Raw genomic sequence first — 14,082 nt, forward strand, 5'->3', positions numbered from 1 at the left:
CACCAACACAGACTTATCAGAACACCTTGGATGGTGCTAAAAATCGAAGAAAATCAAATCCTGTTTGGCCACAGAGAAGCCCATATTTTGAGTCAAGGACTGGTCTGAAAAGGTCCAGATCAAATTTTTAGAACCAGCAGCTCAATGACTTGTAGATAAGCTTGGGGTCCTAGAATTCGAGGAGAAACCTTCTTTCTTCATTTTTTTTTTCCAACTGAGAGAGGGGTTTGCCATGTTCTCAGTGAGACTTGTGGCTGCTGCCGCCCCTTATCATTTCCAAATATATGTGACTTCTCTACTCTTGCACCAATGCTGAGATATGTGTGTGCATAAAAACAAAAGCTTTATATATTTCCACCACAAGCTTTCACGTGCTTGGATCCCCTCCAGACACCATTCTGAACATGACACTCTACTGCAGGGTACTAAAAACAGTCCTTTCCTCAAAATAAAACCTTCAAAGACCCCTTAGTAGCTATTCAGGGATGAGAATTCAATTTCAACTCCCCACCCTTTGGCCAGCTGCAGCTTCAAGATGCTTACATAAAAGAGAGAGTACGTACTTCGTGGCAAATGTGATTTTTCTTTTGCAATAAAAATGTGTGCTATACTTACTACAAACTATATTTTTACTTAGAAAATACACAAAGCAGTAATGCACTTCAACAGGAGAGAAGAGATTGTTTTCAAAATTTTATTTTATAGGTAGCTTTGATACAAGCTTCAAATAGACCCACTTACTACACAGAGTTTGTGAAATCTATACCTTCAAATCATAATACTCTCTATTTTAGGCCATTATATCTAAAAGCATGACTTTACAAATCCTCTTATTATAAGTAGTTCTTGCACATAAATGTTATATCACAATAGCAAAACAAAATGTAAACTTCTTTTGCAAACTACATAAATACTATAATATCTGCCTTGAAGTTATTCTTACTTTAAAATCAGAATATACTGTAAATGCTTTACATAGAAAACTTTGGTCAGTAGCCTATGTATATGAAACATTTTTTTCTTACTGACTTGCCTTTCAGGTTGCCTACTTAGGTCTTTGAAGGAGAAATATTTTAAATAGGACCCACATCAAAATTCAGTCCACAAGTAAGACAAGTACCAGAAGCATGTCAATAACTGTGGGCAAAATATGAGACGTGAAAATTATTCCACATACTAACTCTGACAAGCCACCAGTGGTATGGAGGTAACTGAAAATAAGGACTCGAGTCGAGGTCGTATTTGATCTTATATGGAAAGAATCCAGGCTGCTTGTCACTATACCTTTTGCTTTGCTGTATGTCTGTTTTCAAATGAATCACCTCTTTCTCTTTTTTAGAGTACAACAGGTCATTTCTACAGCTATAATCCTAGAATGGAAAGTCTAGGTGGCCAGTGAATTTACTTCACTATCACTATCCTTGATGTATTTAAATACAAATTTGAAATGTATAAAAATATACAGGCGCGTTTATACACACATGCATGCTTAGAGGACCACATTCGACTTTTTTCCTTTTTTTTTTTTTTTGCTTTAAGAGAAGATTTTTAACATTTACCTTTTTTGTTCTTACTTTAAATCTTTTTCCTCAGATGGTCTTTCAGTTAAAAATCAAGTTTTATCTGGAGCCCTTACTGATTTGTTATTCTGATATTCCTACTGAACACCGAACTACTGGCCATGGTTTCTTTGAGGAAAAAAAATACCATTGCTGAAACATTTTACACAATTTTCATTGCATGCAGAAAGAACTACATAGGCTTTCCAAGCAGCTACACAAAGTGGTTCAAGTAACATTATTATTTATTTTGGCCTTCGCCCTTTACCAATATCTTTTAAAACACAGAGAGAATGGCTACAAGATGGCAGCAGAGCCCTGAATGCATGGCCAGGCCGGCGGTGCTCCAAGCGGTTCACAGGACAGCAAGCAGGAAGGAATCCACTGTGCTTTCTTCCCTCTTTCTGTGCATTTTCTCTAAATGCATTGTGTCCTCTCTTTACGGCCCATGCTTTTCAATTATGTAAAACAATTCTTTTTTATTTAATCTAGCAATGATTAATTTAGACCTCAAATAACAATGTGTGAGGGCTTTATTAGAGACAAGTAATCATTCTCTACAGCTGTTTTCCCAGTGGAGGCTGGGGTGGGCGCAGGGCATCCACGGCTTAGGAACTGCTCTTGTTGCCGACCGTGACCGTGCTTTGGCTGATACTATCTTCCATGTACTGGCTGCCCGTTTCGCTCCTGCTGAGGACCGTGGAGAGGATGCGGGAGGGGCGCCTGTTTGGGTTCTTCTCCGGAGAGAAGCAGCAGATCATCTTCTTCATGGTGCTGTACATGTCCTCATCCTTGTAAGAGTAGATGACAGGGTTCATGAGGGAGTTGAGCAGTGCCAGAAGCAGGAACCACCTTTTCACGTGCTGCAGGCTGCACTGCGTGCAATTCAGGCCGTCAAGCAGCAGAACCACCAGGCCCGGGGTCCAGCACACGACGAAGGCCCCTGGAGGGAGAGAAAAGCAAGCAACAGGTGCTCAGACCTCAGGCTGCTCATTCAGGTTTCTTCTGACCCAGCACTCAGTCAGCGGCATCAAGAGACCTTTAGAATTTGTTTTGACAACTGCAAAGCACACTCCCACCTTTCACCTGAGCATTTTGAGACCTGGGCATGTTAGAGGCAAACAGCTAAGAACCCTTTGACTACTAGCCACATTCTATTTCATCTTCTTATCGGGTCTCGTAATTAGGGGCTTACATTTACCGCCTGCTTACTAAGCACTACGCACACCTCATCTCGGTTAGTTCTCGGAACCACAGTAGGAGGCTGCTCGGGTCACTGTCCACATTTTGCAGATGAGAAAAATGAGGCCCAGAGGCATTTGTGGGGAGGCCTCACACACTTAACCACACACTCTCATCAGATTTTCTAAATGCTTTCTGAAAATGAGACACATTTCATCTATGGCATTCTCCATGTCTTTTAACTAAGTCACCTGCTCAAACATTTTAGTCTTTCTAAATCCATGTTGGTGCTTAGCAAGCACTAGGTTCTTTTTGACATATTTGGCACAGGCCATATGCTTAAGAATCTGCTCTGGACTGAGATTTTTTCGTCATAAATAAATCTCTTTCATAATGAGATAGAGATGTGCTTTTTAGCCCATTTACTTAGCACAATTTTAGCACCAACTGCACATGAAAGGTAGTCTGAGTCTCTAGCCATCTGATCACACTTACCTTACCTCTAAACTTTGACATGTTCTGCCTAAAATATGAGGTATAGGTTCAAAATTCCCCCACTTCGTCCTCATAACCTCAGATAACAGTGATTATACAATACTTACTATTAGCCAGGCACTGATGTAAACGCTTCCCTTTATTAACTCATGGGACCAGACAATGAGGGAGGCATCGTTAGCATCCCCAGGAAACTGAGGCACAGGAGAAGTTAAGTAACTTGCTCATGATCAAATAGCTTGTAAGGGACATCTAATTTTGAACCCAGGCCATCTTTCACTATAGGTTGTGCTTTGGGTTACAGTGTGACCTGCCTCCATACTGTGATGTGGTTTCTTTCTTCCAAAGTCCTTCTCATTTCTAAACACCTTGGTTTATCCATTCAATAAATATTCCCTGTGAGCTTACAATGTGCCAGGAGCTGTACTAGACAGTGAATGAAGAGCATGCACCCCAGGACCTAAAGTGCTAATTCAGGAGACAGAATAAACATGTTACTCTGCAAACCACATCACCAGTGCCATGTTTCCCCAAAAATAAGACCTACCCTGAAAATAAGCCCCAGTTAAGATCGCATTTAGTATGTTATAACGATGTTCCAGAAGAAGATAACATGGCTGTATTTGAATAAAATGTAGATTGTTGTACATGAAAAATAAGACATCCCCTGAAAATACGCCCTAATGTGTCTTTTGGAGCAAAAATTAATGTCAGACCTGGTCTTATTTTTGGGGAAATATGGTATAAGACCCAGTCTTATTTTCGGGAAACATGGTAGTTACTCTTACTGGTGAGAATTAGTCCAGAACAGTAGTCCTCTTGCTGTTTTATCTTCTTTCTGTGAGGTATAGTAATAAGCAAGTCAAGTCAAGAATTATACAGAGGCAGTGTGACGCTATGAAATGCCATAAGCTTTGTTTAGACAGGTATGCCCAGCTCCTCACCTTATGAGCTACATGAAGGAGGCAAATCACTTCTCTGAGCCTTCTTTCCCTCATTTCTAAAATGAGGATAATGGGGACGGTGAGGGCTGGTTGTGAAAGCCACAGGTAATGGGAAGTGGTGTCCCACACTGAATTGGTTATGTTGAGATGCTTTGTCAAAGACATCTGCCAAAACTAGACGTCTAGGAGGTAGCAGGAGAATTTCATTTCCCATTTCATAATTACAGCTCACCCATGGCACCTTTTTTTCTCTACCCTGTATTATTTTTGGTCTGGTTGACATATGTGAATGAAGAAGTGAACTTGGAGACAAGAATTCCGAGATTTGCGTCTTAAGTCTTCACTTACTGTACAACTATGGGAGACCCATATCATTAACCTGGGCTTCAGCTTCCTAAGCTGTCAACTGGGGACTTAGGCTAGCTCTAGGGTTTTGAAATTGCGGGTCTGGACCCTTTAGTGGATGTACAATCAATGGGTTTAGACCCTAGTTCCCCCCACTCCCCACCCGCTGCCTCCCCTTTGATAAAAGAATGGAATGGAAAGGCTCAGACTGTCCCACATAGACTAAGGGAAACACTATTTCATAAAACTTCTGTTTTATTTTTACATACCATATTTATGTGTGTATTGGTTATGAAATAAAACATTATTTCTCACTGTTGGGCTAAGTCAAAAAGTTTGAAAAACACTAGTTTAGATCATCTTTGAGGCCCCAGCCAGCTCTCAGGGTTTGTATTTCCCATGACAGTAACACTTTTGTTCCATCTGCTACTCCCAAGAGAGGGTACTATGTTGTCAAGAGGGAAGAACTAAATGAACCAGACATCAAAAGCCGTAGCTACCAACTTTGATGTGAAGATTTTTTTCGGTGTGAAATTGCATAATTCCAAAGAAATTCTGATCAAGGTCCTTGTGTTAATGAGAAGGAGAGAAAAATATTGATTAACTTTATATATTGTTAAATACATACACCAAAATTTAACAGAGTATGTAAATTCAAACCAATGGGAAGGGAAGAACGGAACTATAAAGAAAAGATAAAAAGATCTCAAATCCAAAGAAAGGAGGGAGGAGTGAAACATACAAAAGTGGGACAAATAAATAACAAAATAAGATGCTGGAAATGAGTCCAAATATCTTGATAACCAAACTCAGCATTAATTGTGGTATAGTTTTTTAAAAAGCAGGTGAATCCAAGCAATTTTATGTCTAACATTGCATCCAAAAGTGGTAAAACCATAAAGAAAAGCAAGGTGATTAACACAAAATTTATGATATGGTTATTTTTGTAGGTGAGAAGGCCACTGGGATGGGGCATGTAGGAGGTTTTAAAGACACTGGTAATGTTCTATTACGTTGGGTGGCAAGTACATAGGTGTTTTTTTATAAAGTGTTATTTAAATGTTATTCTTTAATCTGTACATATATCTTATATCATTTTTTTATGTATTTCACACATACACACATACCCTGTTTTCCCGAAAAAAAGACCCAGCCGGACAATCAGCTCTAATGCGTCTTTTGGAGCAAAAATTAATATAAGACCCAGTCTTATTTTACTATAGTATAAGACCGGTATAATATAATATAATATAATATAATATAATATAATATAATATAATATAATGCCAGGTCTTATATTAATTTTTGCTCCAAAAGATGAATTAGAGCCGATTGTCCGGCTAGGTCTCATTTTTGGGGAAACACAGTATACACATCAAAAAAAAAAAAAAAGATAAGAGTAAGTTGACAATATGTTTTCCTAAAAATTGTTTTTTATAAATGGGATTTTTTGTTTTTAAACCATGAAAACTTTGTTTCCCCCAGGATGAAACTCCTCTGGTTTGGATTAGTAAGGGGACTGAAACACTCTAAATCTTCAAATCGATGTTCTGTTTGTCATATGTGGTGGTGATTCATATATTTTCCCTTTGTATCGAATTACATAATTCACTCAATCAACATCTGACAAACTTTTCATTGAGCAATGATTACATGCCAGGCACTGTTTTAAGCATTTTACATGAATTAACCATTTAATCTTCATGGAGACCCTTGGAAATAGGTACTAATACTACCCTCATTTTAAACCTGAGGAAACTGAAGCGCAGAGAAGTTAGGTAATGTGCTAAAAGTCACACAGCTGATAAGTGTAAGAGCCGGATTTGAACCCAGAAACCTGGCATCAAAGCCTATGCTTCTGTCCACATGCTAGACTTCTCAGCAGAGGGCCATAAAGGATCTTATTACAAAGTAAGTGATAGAAGAGGTGGGAGATGGGAGGACAGGCTTAAAATCCCAATCATAGTATGTCATATCTCACTGTGAAGCGGCATATGTCACAATTAAGTCATTCTTTGGTTTGCTAACAGAAAGATTTTCTGGGGAAGGAAGGGAGGGAGGGAGGGAGGGAGGGAGGGAGGGAGGGAGGGAGGGAGGAAGGAAGGAAGGAAGGAAGGAAGGAAGGAAGGAAGGAAGGAAGGAAGGAAGGAAGGGGAGGAAGAAAGGGAGAAAGAATTCCAACAAAAATATGTGCTGGTTATGGGAGTAAGAAGAGAAACACAAATTTGCTGACCTTTCCTTTCTACTGTTTCCAAGAATAACAAAAGGCAAGTCTCCTTTAACAGAACAGCCCAAACACAGTAACTGCTGAAGTAAAGAAAGGGTGCTTCAGCGGTGTTGTCTGAGATGATGATTACAGTTGGGCAGTAACCCTGGGAAACACCACACGCAGATCCACGACTCCTCCACCTGGCAACAAAGCTGCCCTCCAAACACACCTTGGAGTAGCTGCACAGTTTAGCTAACAGTTCATTCTTTTGGGGATTTTACTGTATGTCAGCAGCTACATATGAGGCCTCCCCAAAAAATTTAAAAGAAAAATATGTCAGGAATGGTATGGCCTTGGGAAACGGTAATCTTGGAGAATTCTTGGAGAATGTGTGCAATGTCAGAAACATACAAATGGGCAACTGGCCTATTTCTTAAAAGAACAGCAGATGATGGCTCCTGGGAAATATATATCAGTCAGTCCCCTACCAATTTCCAATAATTTTGGAAGAAAAAACTAATACTAGTGTTTTTTTAGTATTTAGACTCAACGCTTAGACCATGACAGCTGGGAACAAGCAGAGTTTTCAAAAAGAGCTCAGCCAACCCCGAATCACTTTTTTTTTTTAAATCAGAAATTAACAGATAGGAGTAGATCCGAGGTGTCTATCTGGGTACCAATGGAAGAAATCAGGTATGTTTCTCTTAGAGAAGAAAAGGCTAAGGAAAGACATGATGTGTTGTCCACTGTCTCCCAAACCTGAAAGGCCATCACCTAGAAAGAGGCACAGGCTTATCCTGGGCCACTGCAGAAGGCCACCTGAAACAAATGGAAAAGCACAAAGAGGCAGAATTTGGATGTAAGAGGTGTTTTTTTTTTAAGGAATGAAGCTTTTTAGAAGAGGAATTGATTGTTCAGCAGGTAGAGAGCCTCCCTTGAGCAGGGTATTTCCTTTGCCTGGATCTTCTGGAGATGTGGACAGGACTTTTCCTAAATGAGAGGTAGTGTTAAGTGGCTTCTGAACTCTTTTCCAAGTAAAAAATGGCTAAGTTCTATAAAACTATGTTTCAACTCCCCATAAAATTCAAACACATTTGACTTGTTTGTTTCCCAGACTTGTTTAAAAAAATGCAGATTCCCTCGTCCCACATCAGACCCAATAGTCAGAATCTCTGGGGTGGGACATGGAAATGTGTAGGACTAGAAAGTTCCCTTGGTGATGATGCTATGCAGCCAGTTTTATAAACCATTTCTCTAAGCTGACCCTAAATGGTTTCATCAAGCTAACCCTATCGGCAAAACTGTAGACTCTGTACAGACTTAGCAAAGAGTCATGGAAAAGAGAGAGGAGGCAAAATTCTTTAAGATAAGAAAACAAGCATCACTAGAGATCAATACCTTCAGCTCCCATTTGGACAGATGTTTGAGCACATGATACGGATAAATAAATGCACACACACTAGCAGTGAAACTCATCTACAGACAAGGCGCCCACAGTCTTCCTCTGGCCTGTGTTGTTTCTCTGGTTCGCACTGCCTCGAATTCCTGATCTAAGATCTACTTTTCTTTCTAAGCTTAGCTCATGGTCCACCTACCCTCGGACCTCTCCCATATGCCCAACCTACAGCGACCAGTCTGTCCTCTCAACTCCTGTGGCACTTTCCTACACTATCCATGTGGCATGGGGCACATTACCTGCTTGATTTTACTCTAATATTTCCCAAGAGCCCTGGGCTAGGCAGTGTGCTCAGGGCTTTATATGCATCCATCATTTAAAACTCACAGGCCTATGAGGTTGCTACTCTTGTTATTCCAGTCTTACCTACGACGGATTTGAAGTTTAGAGTGGCTCAAGCGTTTGTCTTAGGCCCAGAAGCCAGTAAATAGAAGAGTCATAATTTAAACCCAGGCCTGACTCCCTCATGCAACCTCTTGAGCATTGTGCTATATTGGCTGTAGTGTTAAATACATATATCTCTCATATGCTAAGCTCCCTAAGCATGCAGGCTGTGCCTTATACCTGTCTGTATCCTTAGAACTAAGTATGGAGTGGAGATGAGTCAGTTGAACTTGATTGAAGTTTATGAAGCACCCACATGGGACCAGGTACTGTACTAGCTGCAGCACCAGCTAATGCAAACAGGGTACAGTCCTTCACCTCAGGCACTGACAGGTACGGAACCTGGCTGTGATGCTTCTGACTACTGGTAAGGAGGGTTTCAAGTGAAATGACACTCAGTGAAGCTGAGTGTTAAAGGTCAAGAATGACTGTGCAGAGGTAAGAAATAGCATGCATTTGGGGAATTCCAGATAGTTTGGGATGTTCTTAACCTGTATAGGTGATTGAGGAAGTAAGATGACGTCTCAGAGCTAGACCTGAGTCAGATCTGGAAGGATCCTGTGGGCATACTCAGGAGTGTGGATTTGTTGTTTAGGTTAGACCCCAAAGCCTTTTTCTACCAGGAGTTTATCAGGAGCATTAAGCCTGAATGCCCACAGGGTTCCACTGTAAGTAATGAATTAACCTCTCTCCCAAGTACCTAGAATGGTATGAGTCATATACCATCCATAGGAGGATTAAGAAAATATTTCCATGTTCCAGGTTCATAAAGGAATGCCACAGAGAAAGGCTAGACCAGAGGTTTTTCGGACTCAGTTGCAACTCATTAGCAGGTCATGGAATCAATTTTGCAAATTTGCAATGTTTGCAAAATTCCAACCAGCAATTTTCTAAAAAATAAAACAGAACAGGAAACATCAGAGTGCATCAGAAAACATCAGCTATCGTCAGGGTATGTTTCATGAAAATTGTTTTGGTTACATACAAAAATATGTGTGTGCAGTGGGCCACGATATAGAACGTACACTATTTCTTATGGCGGTCCCACATTTGTTTGTTTTTAAGTTTGAAATCCACTTCTACATATCAGTGGTTTTTTTTCAAGTCATTCTCAAAGGAAGTAGAAGAACACTTCCCAAAGGAAATCTGTTGTTAATCTTCAAAATCAGATCTGCTCTGACTAAAGAAAGAAATGGGGTGAGGGGTGGGGGAATTGACTCAAGTCTTTTGTAGCAGAACTCACTCTTCTCATTGCACCACAACCACTGCCCCTCATCCCCACACACACACTGAGGCACCTCTGGAGAACCCCTGCGAATCCCACTCGGCAGAGTTTGAAAACTACTGCTATAGAATGATCATTCTTTGAAGACTTTTAATCAGGACATGGATGTCTGACATTTAGAGCAAGTTTTGTCTGAGGACTCAGGATGGAGTGGAGGTAAGTGAAGCTTGAAGTCTGCTCCCACCTGCACTAGAATCACCTAGATGCCGGCTTAAAATTCTGATTTCTGGGCCCCACCCAGACCTACCAAATGAGAAATTGATGAAGGTCTGACCTGGGCATCTCCAGTTTTAACCAGCTCCCTGGGGAGAGCCACTGGTCCAAGCAGGGAGACTCATCTGAAGACGGGCTAAAAGTTAGGTGAAATTACAAGGATTGGAAAAAGTAGTGGTGGTGGAGCTGGAGAGACATAGAGGCGTTAGATAGTCAGTAAGGAGGGAAAATGGTAACACTTGATATGAGAACTGGACCCAGGAAATGAGGGAGAGGAAAGAATCCGGGGTGACTGCGTAGCATGTGGTTCTGATAATTAAGTGGGAGAGACAGACAAGGAACCCGTTTAGAAGGAGAGAGTGGTTCTGTTTTAGGCATTGGGCATTTAGAGGATCTGTGGCTCCTCCAGGCGGAGAGATGTGGGTTAGAGCTCTGAGAGCTCCAAATGCTAATATTGACTTGGGAGACATCGGCCATAGGTGGGCACTGAAGCCATATGTCCCTCCATTAATAAATATTTACCACGTGCCAGCTACTAAACATGAATGTCTTCATGATTACATTTGGATAATAGTTCTCATTTCCTTCTAGTGCCTAGTGACAGTTCAGTTATATTGATAAGAAGCAATTATTTTTTATTTTAATGATGTTGTATGTTCTTTCAGTATCTGTTTAAGAGACTCACTAATAGTCCAAATAGGCTACCAATGAACTTTTCTCTAATTAAATAAACTAGTTTTAGTGCTATAGTCGAAAACCAATATCATGGGTTCAGTGTTAATTTTTAAAGTATAGTGAATCATATACTAGAATATTCAATTAAGTAGTGAAATGATATGACTGTAATTTAATGAAATAACTGTAATTTAAGATAGTCAGAAACATCAAATTAAGGAATGTCTAACACTTTGGAAGCTACAATTACAAATGAAAATATGGTGACAAGTGAAATAAAAGGTCTTTCAAAAGTCCCTAGTCAATATATAACTGACACCCTCCCTCCTTTATTTGGAAGTTTTGAAAATATCTCAAACAATACTCTGGTGAATACCTCAGCCCCACATTATAGGAAATAAGAAAGAATATCAGTCTATCTGGAAAAAGGGCCCCTCACTGGAATGTATGTAAGATAATTCAGCATTCTTGGGATTTTAGTGACAGGATGTGTAAAAGATTGAGACCTCAGGTTGCATGAAGCCTGTTCTTCAAGACTCATACTTTTCTATTCCAACAAGTTAGTCTTATTTTCATCTGTTCAAAAATTCACACATGCAATTAAAAAGAAATCTTGTCATGTGAGTGGCACACAAATGAGGCATCCATAACAAAAGCAATCACTCCCACAGAATAGTTTCACTTTGGCACACAGACTACTCATTTCATCAAAGAGGAAGATATATTTTAAATATGTTCACTCTGTTATTCTTTGTTTTTAGTCCAGGAAAAAGTGGCAGGGCACAAGCAATAATGCTAACCTAGTAAGCCACAGAGCTGTCTGATTTACTGAAATAGTAAATTGCAACTCTACATAAAAATCAGGTTGTGAAACTCATCTCAGGGAAGCTGTCTTCTATTTGAAAAGAATTTTAAAACTAAAATTTAAAAGTAAATGGCTATTCTTGGTTAGGAGCATTATAAAGAGTAAGTTACACATTAATAGAATATTCAAGTGAAAATGTTCTTACCACACTAAATAATTTAAAAATAACACTTCCAGATGTGGTTTGCATTCAAATTCATAGTCATTTACCCACAGTGTTTTAGAAGTGCAATAATTCAGAAAATAGATTGTCACATATGTGAAAGGAATGAAAATTTATACCTTTAGTAAACCTGACTTATTTTTACTGCAGAAAACAAGAAAACACTAAGACATTTCAAATAGATGGTGAGCACTTAAACATTCCACAAATGATTCATTTAACACTATTGTTACCACTGTTGGATCTTTTTACTCTGACAACTGGTTTTAGAAACACTTGCTTTAAATTTATGGCCAGCTCTGGAAAATTAAAAATCTTGGTGCCAAGGGGTTACGAGATAAAATTTAAAGCTGAGGCATACCAGCTAGAACCACAGCCTAGCCTTAATTCTAGTGTTTAACTCTGGGCAGCAGCTGGCGATCATAAAGTGCATATGTAAGAAAACACCATCTCCTCTTCCAGATTCTTCTTTAAGCATCGTAGGTTTGGACCAACAACACCTCAGTACCTCACTAACTACTACATCGAGGGCTCTGTAGTGTCTAAGAAAAGGTGTGAGGTCAGCTGTGTGTATTGGCAGAGTAGCAACTACTTGCCTGGTATAATCTTACTGACAGATCCCAACTAACCTGCCCAAGGATCTGAAATTCTTCCTGCTGGAGTCACTCCTTTAAATTAGGGAGGCCTGCGTTACCCCTTACTTGAAACATTAACATATTAAGCTGTAGACATGTAATATCTTATCACAGAAACTACCATTAGCACAGAGTAGGGTCCTGGGGCAATGTAAAGGGGATACCTTTGGTGGTTTTGAAACTTTTCTAAAGGGTTACAGCATGGAACGCTGCATGCTGACCTGAGCAGGACACAAAATTCTGGACACCCAGATGGCACAAATCACCATTCTGAGCTCAGAAGAAGGAAACAGGAAGTAGTAGGAGCTGGAGGACTTGAGTGAGAGAGAGTTGGGCCTGGAAGAGTGACAACAGGGTGTAGCTCGGGAACTACAAAGTCCTGACATAACGGTTACCACTTTCCCTCCTACACCCATGGCCACCATCATTAATCCACCACACTACTTGCTTCTGAACCCGATATGGCCTAAAATCCTTCACAGCACAATGCTCCAAGTGGCCTCTAGCAATCAGTTGGAATTTGCCCTGCACACGAAATCCACTTCCCATCCCTGTATAGTAAAAAGCGTGTAGGCTTGAGCTCAAGCAGACCCTGAGTTGAAATCCTGGTTAATGACTGTGGGCAAATCAGTTCATCTTCCTGGTTCTCCCACCATTTAGTTAGTGATAGAATGAGCATGTTGATACCAACCCAACAGGGTTTTTGTGAGAATGTGTAGAGAGTGCCCAAAACAGAGAACACTCAGAACATGTTAGTTCTGACTGCCCAGTGGTTACTTCCCCTGTTGTACTTCCTTAGGCAATGTATGAACACATCTGGGAGGGGGCTGCAGTTGCTGTTGTATGCCCACACAAGCCCGCATGCTCTCTCTCTCTCTCTCTCTCTCTCTCTCTCTCTCACACACACACACAATTTATTACACTATATCTTATTTGTGTAGGCATTTGGATCTCTGTTAGATTGACATCCTCAGAGAAGTGCCCTTTTATATCTTTTTTTCCCCTTTCTTCTGCCCCCCCCCCCCCACTCTGGTTCAAGCCGTTGTTTCTCAGTCTAGTTGTGTAGGACACAGCTCCCTGGACCCATGCTGGTATTGTGAGCCTTGCGCTCCCCCAGCTGAGGAAGTCGGGTCACCGGTTGTTGGTCACAATATTGTTGAAATAATATTGAAATAATTGAAAATGATAATAATGTTGAAATCAACAATAATATTGATTGGAAATAATATTACTGAAAACAATCATAATAGTGATTATTAAAACAGCTATTGAAAACAATAACATGTATAAAAGATGTTCATAATACATTGCTCAGCTGACAAAAAAGGTTACAAAAGACTGTGAATAATGTGATTCCATTCTCATTGAAAAATACAAATTAAGCATGCATTTATGTGTGTACATGTGTGCACTTGGAAAAGATCCCAAAATATCCAAATATCCTAGCAGATATAATCTCCAGGCCATATGATTCAACTGACTGTTTCCTTCTTCCTTACATCTTTTATTGTTGTCTTAATTTTTTGCCATGAGAATATATATATATATATATATATATATATATATATATATATATATATATTTTTTTTTTTTTTTTTAAAACAATGTGCTCTCTCTAAAGCTATTTCTGTTTCCATTTTGGGAACAGATATATTTGCATGCACTAGATTTC

General features: G+C 39.8%; 1 protein-coding gene across 2 annotated transcripts in view; it reads right to left on the reverse strand.

The window, feature by feature from the left end:
* Positions 1-680: 680 nt before the first annotated feature.
* Positions 681-14,082, reverse strand: part of LPAR3 (lysophosphatidic acid receptor 3) — a 70,843-nt gene continuing 57,441 nt past the window's right edge. For both annotated transcript variants that reach the window (XM_019710190.3, XM_088791256.1), the window contains exon 3: positions 681-2,502. In XM_019710190.3, coding sequence (XP_019565749.1) covers positions 2,168-2,502 — 335 coding nt within the window. In that variant the 3' untranslated portion in view covers positions 681-2,167. The remainder of the gene's footprint in view (positions 2,503-14,082) is intronic.

This window comes from Rhinolophus sinicus, chromosome 14 (assembly GCF_057876585.1).
Source record: "Rhinolophus sinicus isolate RSI-liver-muscle chromosome 14, RSI-T2T, whole genome shotgun sequence".
Classification (NCBI taxonomy): domain Eukaryota; kingdom Metazoa; phylum Chordata; class Mammalia; order Chiroptera; family Rhinolophidae; genus Rhinolophus; species Rhinolophus sinicus.